The sequence below is a fragment of the Neofelis nebulosa genome, chromosome 11, assembly GCF_028018385.1.
Source record: "Neofelis nebulosa isolate mNeoNeb1 chromosome 11, mNeoNeb1.pri, whole genome shotgun sequence".
NCBI classification, from domain to species: domain Eukaryota; kingdom Metazoa; phylum Chordata; class Mammalia; order Carnivora; family Felidae; genus Neofelis; species Neofelis nebulosa.
In genome coordinates this window covers 31,241,243-31,263,816 of record NC_080792.1, presented here as the reverse complement: position 1 = coordinate 31,263,816, position 22,574 = coordinate 31,241,243, and the positions used below count along the sequence as shown (strand labels likewise).

The 22,574-nt window shown below is 36.9% G+C and overlaps 1 protein-coding gene across 1 annotated transcript in view; it reads right to left on the bottom strand.

Annotated features, from left to right (window-relative positions):
- Positions 1-8,696: 8,696 nt before the first annotated feature.
- Positions 8,697-22,574, bottom strand: part of RIT2 (Ras like without CAAX 2) — a 382,458-nt gene continuing 368,580 nt past the window's right edge. The window contains exon 5 of the mRNA XM_058692239.1: positions 8,697-9,191. Coding sequence (XP_058548222.1) covers positions 8,964-9,191 — 228 coding nt within the window. The 3' untranslated portion in view covers positions 8,697-8,963. The remainder of the gene's footprint in view (positions 9,192-22,574) is intronic.

Sequence of the window (22,574 nt, the reverse complement as noted above, 5' to 3'; positions counted from 1 at the left end):
GAGGAAAGAATGTATGGTCATTGCTATAAAAATGACAGCATCACATGTTCCAGAGGGTGACCAGTTTTCAAAAATTTTTATTCAGCCCTGAGTAAATTATAGGTATTCAATTAGATAATTTCTGATAAAATGGAGTTATGGTATTTTATTCTCTTCCCAATCTATTCTCCAGAGCCAGAATTACTATTTTACAAGGCAAATAATTTATAATTCATCCGTTTAAGTCTTTTTAACAGGATCTCATTTTTCATAGGATAAAGAGCAAACTCATAACTCTCACCCTGAACAGACCTGCATGGTCTTATTCCCAATTTCTCCCCCTGTCTACTCATATCATAGAACTCTTTTCCATCCCTGCTATGCCAATCACCCATACTCACCATGAATCCACTAGCCTTGGGGCTGATGTGCATGCTACTCTTGATGCCCAGAACACCTTAACATCATCCCTCTCCCCTTGGCCTAAATAAATGGTGCTTCTCCTTGGTATCCCAAGCCAATCTTCATGTCTTCAGAGAAGTCCTCACCTACTAAAATTCCCCTACTAATGGACAATATTTTCACTCCATAGCTTCCCATTATAGTATTGGTTATAGTCCCAATTTTAAAATTACAAATCTAAATAGTTCATCGCTCTGTTTCTTCTTTAATTTTTTTTTAATGTTCATTTATTCTTTGAGAAAGAAAGAGAGAGAAAGAGAGAGCATGACCAGGGGAGTGGCAGAGAGGAGGGAGACACAAAATCTGAAGCAGGCTCTAGGCTCCGAACTGTCAGCACTGAGCCCAATGCGGGGCTCGAACTCACAAACCACGAGATCATGACCTGAGCGGAAGTCAGACGCTTAACTGACTGAGCCACCCAGGCGCCCCTCTTCTTTAGACTATAAGCTCCAAGAGTCCAAGGGCCAACCCTGTTTTTGTATAATTATATCCCCAGAGCTTAGTTCAGTACTTGACAGAGTAGGTACTCAAGAAGTATTTTTCAATGTATATTTGAATGGTTTGGTTTATTATGTGATTACTGAGAAGTTAATTTAAAAAATGCCAAGCAAGGTGTGCTGTATACAACAGGAGCTCAAAAATATTAAGTGAACAAATACAGGAATAAATGAATGTTGAGTGGATTAACATGCATGAATATATGTCAGTGAGTTAGCTATTTGCAAATTAGTGGATCATCTATCATTTTAGTTTGACTTTTTGGTCCTATATTTATGTCTATAGAGTTCTTCTTTCCTCTCAATGACAGAAGGAAGGATACAAATAATTTCTATTATTAACCTATAAAAAACCTAATAAATTCACAGGTTATGCTATAAAATAAATTACGTGGGGCACCTCGCTGGCTCAGCTGGTTACGTGTCCGACTCTTGATTTTGGCTCAAGTGATGATCTCATGGTTGTAAGGTCTAGCCCGACATCGGGCTCTGTGGTGGGTGTGGAGCCTTGAGGTTCTCTCTCTCCCTTTCCCTCTGCTCCTCCCCTGCTCATGCTCTTTGTCTCTGGAAAGCAAGGGAGGGAGGGAAGAAGAGAGGGAGGAAGGAAGAGAAAAGAAAACGTATGCCAAAGGCCAAGATAAACCATTCAAAGACTATCCTTTTTGTGTCCTGGTCTCATCTCTATGTTATGTGGCAACTGATTAGCTCTCAGAAAGGTGAAGGACTTAAGTGAACAAAAGTTATAGTCTATGTGTGATTTAGGCACGATGTGAACAGAGAACTTTTGCATGTGTAATTCATAGTAGTTTTGAGCTTTTCAGGTGTCTCCAGGGCAGTAGCACACTGATAGTGTTTTTATTCATCTCTTTACCTCTTCTGCACATAAACATACACTCTAATTGCTGTAAGTCCAGCACTTCTTAATAATGATACATTTTAAATCTTTGGTAAATTCCCCTTAGTTGACATGCTTGCTCCCTTGTCTAAAGCACTATCCAAAGGATGACTTACAATAGCATTGCTCTCAGTGTCCTATTGGCCTAAGCTAAAAAAGGAGGTAAACAGTCCTCATATTTCATAGATTTTAAAGAGACACTGTGGATCTATTCTAGAAACCACCTTTTTTTCATTTATTTATTAGCGGGTTTTAATTACACCTCTAGAGAAAGCTGAATGATACCCAAATTGCAACATAGACAGTCCACAGAATAAATTGTTGTTGTGATCTTAGTGGCATGCTGGGCACATCAGAAGAATTTTTTCCTTCTTTTGAGATAATTTTTACTAAAAATGGAACATATAATAACCTAAAGTTATTCTAGCAAAAATTGGTGTCTGGAGTTGCTGACACCTCATGAGCCTGAAGTTGTCACATATCTCTTCTCTCTCTGTCTCTTCCTTGAGAGACCAGAAAACATTAAAGGGACAGGCATTTTCATATTGGTTTTTAGCCTTTTTGGTCCCTAAAGGGCATTGAGGGGCACTAAAAGGATCACCAGAATGAAAGTGAAGAGGCCTGGCTGACCTTGCATGCCTGCTCTTTGCTCTAAACCTCAGTTTCCTCTCCTATAGGAGGGAACAGGTTATCAGGATTTTTATGGTTGCTTGAAACACTAGTATTTAATTGATTAATTAACTGACTTATTTTTATTTAACTTTTTTGGGGGAACAAAGGTTATTTACTACAGAATATATTTTTTAAATGAATTGGATACATATGGCACAGATATTAGAACTTTGTGCCTATTTTTTACAGGGCTGAAATGTTGATTTATTGATGTCCTTTCTTATCCATACAGTTTCATGATTTACACTAGTATGTTGAAAGGAGAGGGTTACACCAAATTATCTTGATATGTAATGGAATATTAGAGGCAGAACAGGACTGAAGCAAAAGGTCAAACGAAGTAGGATACAGTGTGAGTTTTCTGTACATTCTGTACATTCTTACTCCCAGCTTTGCTGGACAGCATCCCTTTAATTTCTGCATGATCCTCTCACTTTGCTGTTTGCATTGTTCTATCCTGTACACCCCCCACTTTTAGGTACAGTAGGCTACGTGGACCTGCTATCCCCTAAATGATGCATGGTCTAGGTACTCTTCTTCACCCATAAAAATTCACACATTCTTTGTCCTTTCCATCATAGGCCCCTCTGCTCTGCTGTTAAAAGTAGCAATCATAGGACAAATATATTTATGTCATTGATATTTTAATGAGAAATTTTCTACTTTCTTAAATTTACGTTTATAGTGGATCTATGGCCCGAATAAAATGATGGCACTTTGACATCTAACCCTGGATAGAAACTCTAATGGGAAAATCTCAAGCAAAGCTCAAGTGTTCAAGTGCGAGCTGACAGTAGAGGATTTAGGTGAGGTAGGTTTTAGTACATCTTCTAGTACCATGTAAAGACCCAAACCAGAAGAACTACAACTTCAATTTATATAAAGATGGTCAGAAGACTTATTCTTAGATATTACATGTGTGATGGGGAACACTCTGTTTTGAAATATTTTAAATATATTCTACCTTAAAATTTTGCCAGATCCATGGCTTTTTAAAAAAAATATGTAACGTCTTTATTGAGATGGGTTCCCATATTTTAAAGCAGTGTATTTTGGTGCTTTAAAAGCAGAAGAATAGAAGCCACCTATAACAAGCAAATCATTTCTCATCTTGGACTATTAAATTCTGTTTTCTTGTTTATTTTACATGCCAGCATGTTGTTAAAAAATTACTTAGAGAAAAGAAAAACATGCAGCCTACTCTGAGCAGATGGCCTGCAGAAAAGAGATACTAAAAAGCAAATGGACTATACATTGAGATCCTCTTCCTAATTCTGCACCCTAGGTCCCTCAGGCTGACTAATGGTGGGGGATTCCCTACAGTCAACCACAGGGAAATTTCAGAACTTGGGCTAGTAACCCAAGTCCCATGGTCATGGGCACACTTATTGTTTACAGCTGATAGAACACATTCTCATTGATCTATGCATATATATCACTTTTGCTCATTAATACTAGGAGTAAACTAGATTCCTTGTGGGCAGCCCCACATGAACTAGACAGAGGTGGGGGGCAGAGTTGCAAAGCTTTACTGAGGCAGCACTCGGGAATCCCCATGGCCTGTGTGTGGCATGAAAGCTATCCCAAAGAGAGGCACAGGTGCTGATAGAGGTGCCTGAAGGAGACGTGGGGTCAGAATAAAGGCACCATGTTGGGAAGGACCTTTAGACCCAAAAGCAAAGAGCAATTTCATGGACACTAGCAGAAAGTGCTTATTTGTCATGGCCCAACTTGCCTACCTTCAACATGCCACTGAGTCAACGAGTCCAGTAACAGGATCAGATAGTTGCCATGACTTGGGGGGTGGGAACGAAATGGGGAATTACTAATGAAAGGCCATAAAGTTTCAAGCTGATGAATAAGTTCTAGAGATCTGATGTACAACATTGTACCTCTGGTCACCAATAATATATTGTACAATTAAAAATTTATTGAGAGTGTAGATCTCATGTCAAGTGGGTTTTTTTTGACAATTATGACAATTTTATGACAATAAAATAAAATTGGGAAAAAAAAGAACTTGGCCAGACCTTTGTACATGGATTTTGTATCATTGACTTTACTGAATTCACTTCAGTTCTAGTACTTTTTTGGTGGAGTCTTTAGTGTTTTCTATATATAGTATCATGTCATCTGCTAATAGTGAGAGTTTTAGTTCTTCCTTACCAATTTGGTAATTTTTATTTCTTTGTGTTGTCTGACTGCTGTTGCTAGGACTTCCAGTACTGTGTTGAATAAAAGTGGTAAGAGTGGACATCCTTGTCTTGTTCCTGACCTTAGGAATGATGGGTATGATGTTAGCTGTGGATTTTTCATGTAAAGCCTTTATTATGTTGAGGTATGTTCTCTCTAAACGTATATTGTTGAGGGTTTTTATCATGAATGCATGTTGTACTTTGTTGGATGCTTTTTCTGCATCTATTGAAATGATCATAGGGTTTTTACCCTTTCTCTTATTGATGTGATGTATCATGTTAACTGTTCTGCAAATATTGAACCATCCATGCATCCTGGGAATAAATCCCACTTGATTGTGGTATATGATTTTTTTTTAATGTATGATTGGATTCTGTTTGCTAATGTTTTGTTGAGGATTTTTACATCTGTATTCATCAAAGATATTGGCCTATAGTTCTCTCTCTCTCTTCTTCTTCTTCTTTTTTTTTTTGTGATACCTTTATCTGGTTTTACTTATCAAGATAATGCTGGCCTCATAGTATCATTTGGAAGTTTTCCTTCCTCTTCCATTTTTTGGAATATTTTGAGAAGAATAGGTATGAGCTCTTCTTTTTTTTTAATTTTTTCAATGTTTATTCATTTTTCAGAGGGGTGGGGGGACAGAGCACAAGCAGGGGAGGGGCAGAGAGATAGGGAGACACAGAATCCGAAGCAGACCTCAGGCTCTGAGCTGTCAGCACATAGCCCCATGAGGGGCTCGAACTCATGAATCGCGAGATCATGACCTGAGGCAAAGTCGGACATCCAACCAACTGAGCCACCCAGCTGCCCCGGTATGAACTCTTCTTTAAATATTTGGTAGAATTCATCTGTAAAGCAATATGGTCCTGGACTTTTGTTTGTTGTGAGTTTTTTGATTACTGATTCAGTTTCATTGCTGGTAACCTGTTTGCTCAAGTTTTCTATTTCTCCCTGCTTTAGTTTTGGTAGGTTATGTTTCTAGGAATTTATCCATTTCTTCTAAGTTTTCCTATTTGTTGGCAGACCCTTGCTTAAAAAGATTAAAGAGGATGCAAAGGGTACTGTGGGACTTAGAAGATGAGGAGGGAACTCTACTGTCACAAGGTCCCATAAACCACACCTTTCCCTTGTACACAGATGCAGTTTGATAAAGGAGAATAAACAGGGCAAAAATTTGATAAAACCCTGACCTAAGTACACAAGGCAGAGGTTGTATTACTTAGAGATATTTCTTAAATGATTGCCCCATATTAGCATTAAATTACTGCACTGAACTAAAATTTAGTGCCCCCTAACCCCCCCTTCCTACCCACCCCCACCCCCCGCCCAACTACCCATTAGTCAGGGGCTCTTGAGAAAGAACAGATGAGTTAGAAATAAGCAGCTATTTGTTCCTTACACATCTGAATGTGATGTGTGTAATGTCTGGCCCAAGTGCCCATGTTTTTTTTTCCTCACTGGCATTTTCTATAGAAGCTCCCAAGCTCAACTAAACACAAAATATAATATTTTAGACTGCTCTTATATCTGATCTGAGAAATTATTTTATCACGGGGACCTACAAGATATGTTAATGAAAAACACCTAGAAATAGATACATGATACATTTCTAGAGGACAGAAAACTGTATTTAGGATTTCCTAAGTGCCTCATTAAACACGCACTTACACACACCATATATACGTGAGTGTGCTATCTATAAAAGTGCTTAGTGCATAGTAGGCTTTTACCCACTATTTGATAAAATGTGTTGGTGATTACACATTCATCTACAATGGATACAGATGATTATTTTCAAGAGTTTCTTGACCCTTCCTTGGCAATGTAGGCATGTGTAGTTTGTGGTTTTCTTCTCTGAGCTTTTGAGATTGACTTAGATTTTCTAGTTCCAGTTGGAAGTTTTCAGGGATAATGATCAAAAACAAGATTCTGACATTTTGGTCTTATGCCAGGAGAGTGCGAATCAATAGACCTTGGGCAGAAATATCTAGGTTTTATTCTTCTGGAACATTTCCTTCTGCCCAGTCTTCCAGAAGAAAGAAGGAAGAATGGTTTAAATGAATGTTTGAAGTCTGCCTCAATCTCTGCTTGTGATAACTATCTCAAATTCATGCAGCCCTAGGTGATAATTTACAGACCTTCTTCCTTCCATAGAGTGAAATGGTTAGACCTGGCAAATGTTACCCAATCTAAACCTCACTAAAAATTTCTAAACTATATAAATTATTTATCAGCACTCAAGGAGTATAAAGAAAGTGAAGGAATAAAAGAGATACAAAATTCTAGAGCCAAAGGCAGTGGAGCTTACAGTAATAAAACTTACAAAGACTCCGTCATGTTGGGAAATGCACCAAATACTATTAGTATTCATAGACTGGGCAGTAATCAGGTTTTCAAAGATATAGTTTCATCATCTAAAACTAAGTACCAAGTACTATGTTTCCTAGATTGCATCTTCTAGCAAACAGAAGAGTCTGGTGGAATATAGTATTCACAGGGTCTTCTCAGGCTTGGAAAAATTCTGGGGGTCAGGGGCTGCAAAGGGAGAAGAATGTACAGAAGGCAAAGAATGTACTAAACCTTTTTTAACAAGACAGAAACAGAGTATTAAACATTCAGGACCAAGAAAAGGAGGAAGCAATCAGTTCTCTAGGAATATCTTTATATCATCTCCATGTGTTCTTTTTTAAAATGTGTTTTTCCCCCTAATTATGAATGCCTGAGAATGAAAAGATATAGTGGATTTGGTTTCAGGACACTATGGAATGGGAAAAAAATTGATTAATTTGTGTCCTACACCATGGAATATGAGGGTTGAGGAAAAACCAAATGAGGGGAGTTGGCAGCAGTTAATTGCATGCCTGGTGCCTTGATCCCTGGGCATAGGAGCAAGAGCAATGAAGTCCATGTGGTTTTGACAAAAGCCTTGGCTCCAAGCAATAAAAGGACCCACAAGTACACTACTAAAGCTGAAATTTTAGTGTGCCAGTTGAAAAATTATGATCTCTAAATTCCTTCCAGTTAACTATGTTACTATATGAAATGTATCTTCTCCCACTATATGTTAAACTACCTTGAGTCATTCCTGCATTTTCAGAGATTAACAAATGCTAGGGGCATTGTGAATTAAAAATAATATGTGTTTGAATGCTGTATGTGTACCCTTCATCCTATTTTCTAATTTATGATAAAAACTGCCCCAACACATGAAGATTGGTTGGATGGATTCCAACCCATGTTTAGCTGTTAAATAACAGTTGTCTGTTAAACATTCAGAACTGTTCAAGTTAGGTACTTTCTAAGCTTTAATTGGAATAAACCAAATTACACAGTGGGATCAATGAGTGAATAGACAATTTCATTTTGCATGGTGATCCATTGTAAACAAGTAAGAAAAAGAAACTTCTAACTGGTAGTGTTTCATGGTTCAAGTAAGAAGAGATGGGAAATTAAGCCCATGATAATATAGGGTCTCTGGGTCAAACAGCATCTTGCCCTGTAGGTGAAGCAGTCCTAAGAGGGACTCCCACTGAGAGGGAACAGTGTGTCTTTTTATGAATATCTAAACCACCAAGTTCCTATTAGCCTCTCTTCTAGCTACAAGGAAAATATCCTTTTGCCACAGCTCAGTGACTTTACTGTGATAATTTTGCCAAAGCCTAACAGGGCAGAGCCCTGCAAATACTGGGATATTTCCTTTCAGCCCTCCAACAAGCCACAACTGGTTCCTATTATTAATAATTCCACTAAGGTTTATCTTGACTAAAAAGCACCTAGCCTTCTACAGTTAAGGAAAAACAAGGCTGCAGACTCCTGCTCTGAATTGCTTCCTGAGCTTCTTCATTATTTACTGAGATTCCTGAAATGCAAACAATCAGAGTCTTATCAGGCAAAGGCAGATCCCCTGAGCCTTTTATCATTCTGTCTGCAATTTTGAATTTCCTATATAACCAGACAGCATACCAAATGAAGCTAGACTCTTTAAAGGGAAATGAGGCAATTGGAATGTCAATTTTATTTAGTAATATATTGTAAAAACTTAAACAGCATATCCAGCTGATTGACAAAATCCATCCAACTGTTAAGGGCAAAACAAAACTATCTCAAGAGGTACAGTTATGCAGATCTTGCTTTTACCTATAGGCAGATATTTAAAGAGAAGGAGAGAGAGAGACAAAATATTGAAGCCAAATGCAACACATGGAATTGTCCAACTGATAAAATTCAGAAAGAGAATAAGGGAGTTAGAAGCAAGGATATCATGTCATGCTTTCTTTCTTCTTCTTCAATGAGCCTTTTAACTTCTTCCATAGGCTGTCTTTTCTCTTCAGTTTCTTTTCCATCAAGGATGGCATGGACTCTTTCTTGCGGATTTCCCTCACTAGACCGTGAAAGGCGTCATCAATGCAGAATCTGAGGGCTGCAGAAGTCTCAAAAAAAGCACAGTTATATTCCCTGGCCAGACTCAAGCCTTCTTCTGTAGATACCTAAGGAAAAAATAAATAATATTAAAAAGAAGAAGGGAGGAATGCTTGGATCAAAAACTTTCTAAACCTGAAGAACAAATGAGAAATCAGAATCTGTAAAAGGGAAATTGATTAGAACTTACTAAAAATCAATTCTCCAGATTTCAGTAAAAGGTACCAAAGCACCATGGCCCAAACCATGGCTTTCAAATAAGACTGGTGGGTTTCCAAGTTTCATCTCTCCTGCATTTGAGTTGTGCAAATTCGGATAAGTTTCTTTTACCTTTTGGTCTCAGTTTTCTCATTTGTAATGTAGGATAATCACATCTACCTCAAGGCTTTTTGTTAGTGACATTCTCTAGAAAAGGTGCATCATATATGCTGAGTACATATTTAAAACTCTGTAACCACTGTTATAGTCGAGAGGTTCAGTTAAGAATAAGCCAATCTGACGTTGCTGTGAACTTTAAGAACAATTTTCTGGCAAAAGAAAACAAAAGCAAAACGTCACTCATTATGAGATAAGTCTCTGGCCAACCCCTCAGAGCATGGTTAGAGCTTTACAAGTTCTGTGGTACTAATCCATGCTGGGGTGCATGTTATTGCAGTGGGTCCTCTAGAGATTATAAACTGAGTGAGATCAAGAACTGTGCCTTATCATCTCTTTAATGTCTCAGACACAGCGCCTAAATCACCATTAGAGAGATTAGAGAAGAAAGGATGATTAATAAAAATACCTGGATTTAATAACTGTGAATTAAGATTCAAACATAAGTGATGGACAAATATTTAAACAGGGGATTATAGCGGTGTCTGGGTGGCTCAGTCGGTTGAGCGTCCGACTTCAGCTCAGGTCATGGTCTCACAGCTCGTGAGTTCGAGCCCCATGTCGGGCTCTGTGCTGACAGCTCAGAGCCTGGAGCCTGCTTCTGATTCTGCGTCTCCCTCTCTCTCTGCCCCTAACCCACTTGCATTCTGTCTCTCTCAAAAATAAATAAACATTAAAAAAAATAAATTTAAACAGGGGATTATTGGTCACTGTAGCTGTGTGCTAATAATTCTGGTCAAATGTTAGCACTCCCATGAAGCTCTACCAGATTATTCACACTGGCTTGAAGAAAGCAGGAATAAGGCTGCCTTGACTCAATATGTTTTGATGACCTCTATGCCCATACGGATCTACTTATTTATTATTATTATTTTATTTACTTTTTGAGAGAGAAAGAAAGAGAACGTGATTCGGGGAGGGGCAGAGAGAGGGAGAGAGACAGAATGTGAAGCAGGCTCCAGGCTGTGAGCTGTCAGCACAGAGCCTGACACGGGCCTTAAACTCACGAGCCATGAGATCATGACCTGAGCCAAAGTCGGATGCTCAACCGACTGAGCCACTTAGGTGCCCCTTTATTGATCTATTTGTTAAAGTTACTCACATGTCTATATATTTATATGTTCATGTTTCCTGCCAAATGGAAGTATATGGTGAACTAGAGACTCCATCAGCCTGGACACCTGAGGAACTATGACAAGGATAAGGGGAAATAGTGCTCCTGGTTCACCAGGGTGGATATATTCACCAGACTTAACTAAGGCAACTTTTCAGCTGATGACATTTTGGAGTTGTTTGTAACCAGAGCATAAGCCACTTTTTCTTAACTGATATACCATATCATACTGCTAATGAATGGTTGAGTTGGTATATAAAAATAGGTCTGATTTCAAAGCCAGGTCCTTTCTGGTCTGTGAAATACCAACCTCACCAAGGGCTTTCATTCCTGCTGGCCAACACCCCAATCCTTTTTCGAGCTCATTTCTATCTTCTAGTAACTCAAGAAACACAGCTAAAACCAACCAGCTAAAGTTATCAAGATTCTGTCTTACCAGCAATTAGACAAAGTCGTATATTAACTTGTCTGATTTCCAAGGAATCACAGGTGACAGTCTTACCAAATGTTTTGACACTGCACAGATGCCATTTATTTTTCAGAGTCCTTTAATTCGTTTTCCTAACTCAGAAGTTAATGGACACATATTTTATGTGTTTTCTATAGCAAGACCACATTATGGTATGATTTTCTAAAATTAATCAGCTTTCATTAGGCTATATATATACAAAAACAGCCTCTCGAAATCTCTGTAGCTTGCAAAAGTGTTTCTTGCTCTCACTGCTTATTAGCAGCTGGAGGGTAGGTAGACTGTGACAGTCAGCTCCAGGCTGTGGTTTGGGATCTGGTTTGTCTCTCTTGTCTTCTTGTTCTAAAACTCAGGCCCAAAGAGCACATCTTATCTGGGATATGATGTTTCCATGACAGAGCAGTGGGCAATTACCTACATCCCAGAGGTCAAAAGACAAATGGAGAAACCTGAAGTCAATGAAGCAGGATGTATACTCAGCTCACAAAGAATTGTAAAGAAATAGAATCTACCAAAACCATTTATATGTAAATGCAGAACCCCATCTAGTTTTAAAAAAAAAGTTGGTCTGACAATCTTTTTTTTAACACTTGCAGTTGAAACACTTCGAATATAAAGATATACAGTGAAATTTGAATGGAAATTAATACAAAAAGATTTTATATTGATATAATATCAGAAAAAATAGATAAAAGTTATTACTTAAAAAGATGAATCTATCATGATATTTTACATTTGTTTGTACTAAAAGTCACAGCCTCATTTTGTAAGTGCACAGAACTAAAAATTTTAACTGTTCTCCCTCAGCAATTGAAAGAATATGTAGATAAGTAAGGATGTAGAAAGTTTGAACAAAACACCACACTTTATATAATTTACATATAAGCTGCTCTACCCAACAACTGAAAACTTCATTTTCTTCAAATGAACCTGAAGCATTTATAGATATTGACTATATGCTAAGCTATAAAGTCTCAAAACACTGCAAAGAATCAAAGTCATTGTATATTCCTAAACAAATGGAATAAGCTATAAACTAATTTTTAAAAGAAGAAATCCCCAAATACTTTTGTAAAATAGAATTCTAAATAGTCACTGAGTCAAAAAAGATATTACATGAAAATCACATCACTACTTGTGGGATATCTAATGCTGTGTTCAGAATGATGTTTATAGCACTACATCCATGTTTTAGAAAAGTGGAAACGCTCAAGTTTCATGATCAAAAGCAACCTCAAAAAGTTACCATAAAAATCAGGAAATTAAACTGAAAGGAAGCCAGGGGAAGGAATGATAAAGACAGAAACCAATGAAGTAGTCTTTTCCACTGCATGATTATTTTCTAAGTCCAAAGGTGTTAAATTTATAGACCCCAGGCAAGACAGCTTAAAGGTGGAAAAAGGGTCCAAGTAAACAGTATTAAAAATGACAAAGGAGAGGGGCACCTGGTGGCTCCTTTGGTTAAGAGTCCAACTCACAATTCTGGTTCAGGTCATGATCTCATGTTTCAGGAGTTTGAGCCTTATGTAGGGCTCTGTGCTGACGGTGTGGAGCCTGCTTGGGTTTTTTTGCTCCCTCTCTGCCATTGCCCCACTCACACGCACACTCTCCCTCTTAAACTTAAAAAAAAAATCATGACAAGGTGGACATCACTACAGATCCTGCAATCTTAAAGAAAGTAATCAGGGAATGTTATATTTGTGTCAAGAAATCTGACAAGTTAGATGGACAAATTTCTAAAACAAAATTTACCAGAACTTAGAACAAGAAGAAACAGAAAATCTCTATTATCCTCTATACCTTATATAAGGAATTAAATATGTAATTAAGACCTTTCCACAATTAAGTCTCTGTGACCAGAAACCTTCTTCAGTGACTATGTATGGATATACTTACCAAACAACTTCTATAAAAATGTACATATCAGCATTATCACAAATAACAAAAAAAAACTAAAAGCAACACAAGTGTTATAAGTGAATTTGATAATTTGTTGTGCATTAATAGAATGGAATACTGTTCAATGCACATGAATGAAATTGCTATATAAAACTTCTATAAATCTTACACAATAGTGTTTAGTGACAGAAATCAAATCTATGAAACGTTTTTGAGAAATGTGACAAAGTACAGATAGTTCCCATATACCCCACATCCAATTTCTCCTCTTGTTACATTAATATGGTACACAATTATACTTTTAGAAAATTGAAACACAAGAAAACTATTCTTTAGTGTTAGGAGATAATATGTAGTTCCTTTGGTGGTTTAAGGTGAGTTCACTTTGTGACAATTTACAAAGTGTATACTTATAATTTGTGTACGTTTTCTGTATGATACATTAGTGAAAAACTCAAACAAATGTACTATATAATAAGTCCCCCTCTGAATTTGGGGCATCACCATTTCCTCAAGTACAGTAATATTTCTATAGCTAAATATTTTAACATTCACAGTAAACAGGATATATTGAAGACTCAGATCACATCAGATCCTGGTTAGTCACAAAATGAATTAGATCTGGTCAGATTTTGCACACTACATTAAAACCTGTTTATTTTAGGGGCGCCTGGGTGGCGCAGTCGGTTAAGCGTCCGACTTCAGCCAGGTCACGATCTTGCGGTCCGTGAGTTCGAGCCCCGCGTCAGGCTCTGGGCTGACGGCTCGGAGCCTGGAGCCTGTTTCCGATTCTGTGTCTCCCTCTCTCTCTCTGCCCCTCCCCCGTTCATGCTCTGTCTCTCTCTGTCCCAAAAATAAATAAAAAACGTTGAAAAAAAAATTAAAAAAAAAAAAAACCTGTTTATTTTAGTTTCTGAAGTCAGATAACATTATGGACTTATGTTTCTAGTGGGAAGGTTCAATATCACATAGATTATAAATCATCTCAAAGTAATGTGTAATTTCAATAAAAAATACATTCTAAGTTTCAAAAGATTTCAGGATTTGAATGTTACACAGAGATAGTAAAATTCATAGGAAAGAAAATACTTGAATTCTAGTAAGGAGGTGGAGAGAAGAACAATAGCAATGTTGGGCTCATCCTACTACAGACAGATATCTGTAAATCTGTAGCAGTTCAGGTAGTGGGTTATTAGTTAAGGGCTAGACAGACCAATACAATGTGATGGAGAGTCTAGAAACAAGATTATAAAATATATAGGAGCTTGATATAGCATTGGGTAGCATTCCAAATCAGTGGGGGAAGTGAAGATTCATTCAATGATACCCTACCATTGAGTTATCATCATTTTGGATTATTTTTTATGTATGGATATTATTTCTTCTAGCAAAGATAATTTTTCTTTGGAAAGAGTAGAAGAGGGTTAAAGTCTTTAAATCTGTATATTTTTTTCTTACACATTTGAAAAATATTTTTATACAAACACATTTATGAAATGTTCCCTAATTATAAAACTGTAACTATCACACATCATTGGAAACATCAAAATTCAGTTAAAAGTCCAATGTAATAATCTTAATATGAAAAAAATAGAAAAATCCCATCCATAGATTTGTATTGAAAATGTATAAGCAGGGGCGCCTGGGTGGCTCAGTCGGTTAAGCGGCCGACTTCGGCTCAGGTCATGATCTCACGGTCCCTGAGTTCAAGCCCCGCATAGGGCTCTGTGCTGACAGCTCAGAGCCTGGAGCCTGTTTCAGATTCTGTGTCTCCCTCTCTCTGACCCTCCCCCGTTCATGCTCTGTCTCTCTCTGTCTCAAAAATAAATAAATGTTAAAAAAAAAAAATTAAAAAAAATAAAAAAGAAAATGTATAAGCAAATGATAGATGACATAACTGCTTATTATATTATTGTAGCCAGTTGAGGTATATTTGACTCTGTAGCTATTCCTTCCTTTGGTAAGTAACACAGTAATCATGAACACGCTATTTCAAAGCATGAAATGTAGTAGTGTAATTCTTAGATTCATTATCAGAATATTAATTCCATGTTACAACTCATTAATTTTCACATTCGTTATAATGAAATCCAAAAGGAAATTAAACTTAGTAAATATTTTATCTATTTATAATTCATTAAAAAATTCACCTAAAGTTTTTATTTTTAAGAAAAATGTCAAAGTGAAAACATACTGTAAAATTCCAACATTTCAATAAATTTGATCTCACATCAATATTGACAAACCATAATTAGTCATCCCTATATCAGATATTGGAATCAATATACTATAGATTCAATGGAAGAACATGAATCCAAACATGTAAGAAGCAAGTAAGTCCAAAAAACATTTATTTTTACAGATTCTGGGCTTTATGCTTAGTAATTTTGGTCTGTTTAAAGGCTATAAATATTTCAACAGTATCACCAGGAATAATTTTTAGTCCACTAATGGTTTTTAGTGGTTCAGAACCCGAGTAACATAATAAGAAATAACAGCTTCTATATTAGGCTTCAAAACCAGGATATGTAACATATTCTTCCAATGTTTTATATCTTATCTATATAAATTTTAAGTAATGTTTATTTAATTGGGTAAAGAGAATGTGCATGTTTGCGAGCAGGGGAGGGGGGAAGATGGAGAGAGAGAATCCCAAGCAGCCTCTGTGTTCAGAACAGAGCCTACCACGGGGCTCAATCTCATAACCTGGGATCATGACCTGAGCTGAAATCAAGAGTCAGATGCTCAACCGACTGAGCTTACAAGGCACCCCTAAATAAAAGATTTTTAAATGATAAATATTCATCCATGCCATACAGTAACTGGCAAGGAAGAAGCACAGTGTTAATAAAAAATTAACAGTTTTTATTCCCCAGATGAAGAGTTTCAGGCCCATGAAGGGTTAAGCAATGTTTAAGGTCACACACCTGATTAAAACACCCATCAAGTTCTACTCTTGTCCATCAAGTATTGTTTCCAATCCTTGTTATTTCTCATGGTGTCTTTCCAATTTCCTCTGCCAGTATTCCACATATATGTAATTGATTATTCTGATATGAGGTTTTATAACTTGAGATGATTCTTAAATTACAAATAGCATAGAACATTTTGTATTGCATTTACAGAGAAAGAAAATGCTAAATACAGAAACATAGGGAAAAATAAATTTAGAAAGGTTATTGGGGGGTTGGGGAAGTAACAATTGATGCAGATCCCTTTGTACCACCATGCCCCTCAATTGCAAGGCAAGTTTGTGATTAAATGTGCCACCCAGAGTCTTTAGAAAGCACTGGTAGAAAAAAAGGGAATAAAGAAAAATGTTTTATACAAGTAATAGAAAATTTCAATAACCCATGGGAACCATCTTTTTAATATATGTGACCTTTTTCACTGAAGAAGATCACTGGATAATGCACCAGGTACTCCCTGAAATGCCATTTCCTATCTTCCCAAGGAGGCATTAGAGCACAGCCACAGCTGCATGGGGGATTGAAGAGACCACTGGGGCATGATGGTGATCACAGCCTGTTCTAGTCCTGGGCCCAACTGCCAGTGGGAAGTGGCAAGCATGCTGGTCAATTAGAGTTTGAGTCCCAACAATCTGCTGACTTTAGGAGCTTCATTGCGCTTTATTGTAAAGGTACTCAAGGTAATGGTGGTGGTCTAGTCATCTATATAATTCTTAATAACCCAGGAGGAAATTCTGATACTGCTTTGCTATATTTGCTAACCTTGAATGAGAAGAGATTGGCATTAGAATGGGTCTGGTTCTTCCAAGAGAAGCTTTACAAGCGTAATATCTTTGTGGTTCAGCCTACTGAACTATATCTCTTTGGGATTTGTTTACATTTTTTAATATCTTTCTGTCTGTGTTTCAATTCATTGTTACCCATGAAGATAATAATTTTCATTACAGATCTCACATCATCAGTGTAACAGGAATGAGTTTCCTGGAAAATTTGGGACCAAAACATCTTATTTGTAAATAAGAAAATAAGAAGGAAAAGTTTCCCAAAATTAGCTTGTTCAGTTTTCATTTTGTTTAGCTGTATAGGTGATTTTGATCAGTTTTAACAATGAGTAGCCTCACCAGTTTCCTTGACCAGCTCTAATGAAAGTACTTTTAATTTGCTTTTTTAATCTGCATGTTATTTTTTTTTTGCACCTATCTTCCATTTAAAGGTAAGTGCACGGGGCGCCTCTGTGGCTCAGTCGGTTAAGCGTCCGACTTTGGCTCAGGTCATGATCTCGCGGTTTGTGAGTTCGAGCCCCGCATTAGGCTCTGTGCTGACAGCTCAGAGCCTGGAGCCTGTTTCAGATTCTGTGTCTCCCTCTCTCTCTCTCTGACCCTCCCCCGTTCAATCTCTGTCTCTCTCTGTCTCAAAAATAAATAAACGTTAAAAAAAATTTTTTAAAAATAAATAAATAAAGGTAAGTGCAATTTTGATTGGGATTGCATTGAATGTGTAGATTACTTTGGGTAGTACTGACATTTTAACAATATTTATTCTTCCCATCCATGAGCATGGAATGTTTTTCCATTTCTTTGTATCTTCTTCAATTTCCTTCATAAGCTTTCTATAGTTTTCAGCATACAGATCTTTTACATCTTTGGTTAGCTTTATTCCTAGGTATTTTATGATTCTTGGTGCAATTGTGAATGGAATCAGTTTCTTTATTTGTCTTTCTGTTGCTTCATTACTAGTATATAAGAATGCAACTGATTTCTGTACATTAATTTTGTATCCTATGACTTTGCTGAACTCATGTATCAGTTCTAGCAGACTTTTGGTGGAGTCTATCGGATCCTCCATGTATAATATCATGTCATCAGCAAAAAGTGAAAGCTTGACTTCATCTTTGCCAATTTTGATGCCTTTGATTTCCTTTTGTTGTCTGATTGCTGATGCTAGAACTTCCAACACTATGTTAAACAACAGCGGTGAGAGTGAACATCCCTGTTGTGTTCCTGATCTCAGGGAAAAAGCTCTCAGTTTTTCCCCATCGAGGATGATGTTAGCTGTGGGCTTTTCATAAATGGCTTTTATGATCTTTAAGTATGTTCCTTCTATCCCGACTTTCTCGAGGGTTTTTATTAAGAAAGGTTGCTGAATTTTGTCAAAGGCCTTTTCTGCATCGATTGACAAGATCATATGGTTCTTATCTTTTCTTTTATTAATGTGATGTATCACGTTGATTGATTTGCGAATGTTGAACCAGCCCTGCAGCCCAGGAAGGAATCCACTTGATCATGGTGAGTAATTCTTTTTTATATGCTGTTGCATTCGATTTGCTAGTATCTTGTTGAGAATTTTTGCATCCATATTCATCAGGGATATTGGCCTGTAGTTCTCTTTTTTTGGTGGATCTCTGTATGGTTTGGGAATCAAAGTAATGCTGGCTTCATAGAATGAGTCTGGAAGTTTCCCTCCTTTTCTATTTTTTGTAACAGCTTGAAAGAGCCTAAATGGCCATCAGCTGATGAATGAATAAAGAAATTGTGGTTTATATATACAGTGGAATACTACTTGGCAATGAGAAAGAATGAAATATGGCCTTTTGTAGCAACGTGGATGGAAGTGGAGAGTGTTATGCTAAGTAAAATAAGTCATACAGAGAAAGACAGATATCATATGTTTTCACTCTTATGTGGATCCTGAGAAACTTAACAGAGGACCATGGGGGAGGGGAAGGGGAAAAAAAAGGAGGGAGGGAGCCAAACCATAAGAGACTCTTAAAAATTGAGAATAAACCAAGGGTTGTTGGGGGGTGGGAGGGAGGGGAAAGTGGGTGATGGGCATTGAGGAGGGCACCTGTTGGGATGAGCACTGGGTGTTGTATGGAAACCAATTTGACAATAAATTTCATAATAAATGAATGAATGAATGTAAGTGCATATATGTCATCTCAGACTCTTTGCAGGGAAAACCAAAACAAAGCAAAGCACCAGGAAGAATTTCCCACCTTCAGCTGCAATCACTGACATGTGAGAAACTCATTCTTTCTAATTTTCATTACAGTGTAACGTACAGTGTTATATTAATTTCAGGTGTATAATATAGTGATTCAACAGTTCCATATATTAGTTTTCATCAGGTGTACTCTTAATCCCTTTAATCTATTTCACCCACCCCCACCCACCCATATCCCCTCTGATAGTCATCAGTTGTCTTCTATAGTGAAGAGTCTATTTCTTGGTTTGTCTCTCTTTTTTTTTTTTTTTTTTTTTGGTCATATGTTTGATTTCTTAAATTCCACATAGGAGTGAAATAATACGGTATTGGTCTTTGATAAATTTCACAATTTCACTTAGTATTATACTCTCTAGATCCATCCATGTCATTGCAAATGGCAAGATTTAATTCCTTTTTTATGGCTGAGCAATATTCCATTCCATACACGCGCGCGCACACACACACACACACAGATACACATACACACACACACCACCTCTTCTTTATCCATTCATCAGTCGATGGACACGTGGGCTGCTTCCATTGTTTGGCAATTATAAAGCTGCAATAAACATAGGGGTGTATATATCCCTTCAAATGAGTGTTTTGGTATTCTTTGGGTAAATACCCAGTAGTGTGATTACTGGATTATAGGGTAGTTCTATTTTTAATTTTTTAAGGAACCTCCATACTGTTTTCCATTGTGGTTGTACCAGTTTGCATTCCCACCAACAGTGCCCAAGGGCTTTTTCTTTACATCCTCTCCAACACTTGTTGTTTCCTGAGTTTTTTATTTTAGCCATTCTGACAAGTGATTAGTAAAAGCCATTTGTAGTTTTGATATGCATTTTACTGATGATGAGTGATATTGAGCATGTTTTCATGTGTTGGTCATCTGGATGTCTTCTTTGGAGAAATGTATATTTATCTCTTCTGCCATTTTTGTTTTTTGGGTGTTGAGCTGTATCAGTTCCTCACATATCATAAATACTAACCCTTTATTAAGTATGTCATTTGTAAATATCTTCTTCTGTTCAGTAGGTTGTCTTTTATTTTGTTGGTTATTTCCTTCACTGTGCAGAAGCTTTTATTTTAATGTAGTCCCAAAAGTTTATTTTTGCTTTTATTTCTCTTGCCTTAGGATACATATCTAGGAAAACGTTGCTGCAGCTAATGTCAGAGAAATTACTACCTGTGTTCTCTTCTAGGATTTTTGTGGTTTCAGGTCTCAGATTTAGATCTTTAACACATTTCAAACTTATTTTTGGGTGTGGTATAAGAAAGTGGTCCAATTTCATTCTTTTGCATGTTGCTGGCCAGTTTTCCCCAACATCATTTGTGGAAGAGAATGTCTTTTTCCCATTGCATATTCTTGCTTCCTTTGTCAAAGATTGACCATAGAATTATGGATTTATTTCTCAGCTTTTTATTCTGTTCCGTTGATCTATATGTCTATTTTTGTGCCAGTACCATACTGTTTGATTACTACAGCTTTCTAATATAATGAAATTTGGAATTGTGCTTTGGCTCTTTGGGGTCTTTTGTGGTTCCATACAAATTTTAGGTTTGTTTGTTCTTGTTCTGTGAAAAATGCTATTGGCATTTTGATAGGGATTTCATTAAATGTGTGGATTGCTTTGGGTAGTATAGACATTTTAACAGTATTTGTTCTTCTAATCCATTGTGTTGTCTTCAATTTCTTTCATCAGTATTTTGTAATTTCAGAATACAGGTCATTCACCTCCTTGGTAAAGTTTATGTTTAGGTATTTTATTATTTTTGGTTCAATTGTAAATGAGATTGCTTTATTTTCTCTTTCTGTAGCTTTTTATTACTAGTATACAGAAATGTAACATATTTCTGTACATGGATTTTTGTATCCTGCAAATTTACTGAATCCATTTATCAATTCTAGTAGTTTTATGGTGGCGTCTTTCAGGTTTTCTATATAGAGTATCTTGTCATCTGCAAATAGTGGAAATTTTATTTCTTCCTTACCAATTTTAATGCGTTTTATTTCTTTATGTTGTCTAATTGTTCTGCCTAGGACTTCCAGTACTATTGAATAAAAGTGGTGAGAGTGGACATCCTTGTCTTATTCCTGACCTTACGGGAAAGCTAAGAGCTTTCTCTCATTGGGTATGAACTTACCTGTGGGTTTTTTATATATGGTCTTTATTTTGTTGAGGTATATTCTCTCCAAACCTACACTGTTGAGGGTCTTTTTTTTTTTTTAATCATGAATAAATGTACTTTGTCAAATGCTTTTTGTCCATCCATTGAAATGATCATATCATTTTTATCCTTTCTCCTATTGATGTATTATTTTTTTAATATTCAAATACTGAACCAAACTTACATCCGAGGAATAAATCTCACTTGATCATGATGAATGATTTATTTAATATATTGTTGTATTCAGTTTGCTAATATTTTTTTTTAATGTTTTTATTTATTTTTGAGACAGAGAGAGACAGAGCATGAATGGGGGAGGGGCAGAGAGAGAGGGAGACACAGAATCGGAAGCAGGCTCCAGGCTCTGAGCCATCAGCCCAGAGCCCGATGCGGGGCTCGAACTCACGGACCGTGAGATCGTGACCTGAGCTGAAGTCGGACGCTTAACCGACTGAGCCACCCAGGCACCCCTCAGTTTGCTAATATTGAGGATTTCTGCATCTATGTTCATCAGGGATATTGACCTATAGTCTCTTTTTTTAGTATCTTTATCTGGTGTTAGTATGAGGGTAATGCTGGCCTCATAGAATGAATTTGGGAGTTTTCTTTCCTTTTAAATTTTTTGGAATAGCTTGAGAAGAATAGGTATTAACTCTGCTTTAAATGTTTGGTAGAATTACCTGTGAAGCCATCTGGTCATGGGCATCAATTTGTTGGGAGTTTTTATTTTTTTTTTAATTTTTTTTTTTTAAACGTTTATTTATTTTTGAGACAGAGAGAGACAGAGGATGAATGGGGGAGGGTCAGAGAGAGGGAGACACAGAATCGGAAACAGGCTCCAGGCTCTGAGCCGTCAGCCCAGAGCCCGACGCAGGGCTCGAACTCACGGACCGTGAGATCATGACCTGAGCTGAAGTCGGGCGCTTAACCGACCAAGCCACCCAGGCGCCCCTGTTGGGAGTTTTTAAATTACTGATTCAATTTCATTGCTGCTAATCAGTCTGCTCAAATTTTCTGCTTCTTCCTGCCTCTGGTAGGTTATATGTTTCTAGGAATTTATTCATTTCTTCTAGGTTGGCATATATTTTTTCCTATTATTTTACAGTTGTATTTCTATGGTGTCAGTTGCTACTTCTCTTTTTTTTTTTTTTTTTTTCGAGTCCTTCTGTGCTTTTTGTTTGTTTTTGATGAGTCTTGCTAGAGGTTTATCAATTTTGCTGTTCTTTTCCCAAGAACCAGGTCCTGGTTTCATTGATGTGTTCTATTGCTTTTTTGTGTTTTTTTTGTTTTGTTTTGTTTTTTTAGTTTCTCTATCATTTATTTCTGCTCTAATCTTTATTATGTCCTTCCTTCTGCTAGTTTTGGGTTTTGTTTGCTCTTTTTCTAGCTCCTTTAGGTATAAGGTAGGTTCAAGATTTTTCTGCTTCTTGAGGTGACCAGTATTGCTATAAACTTTCTTCTTAAA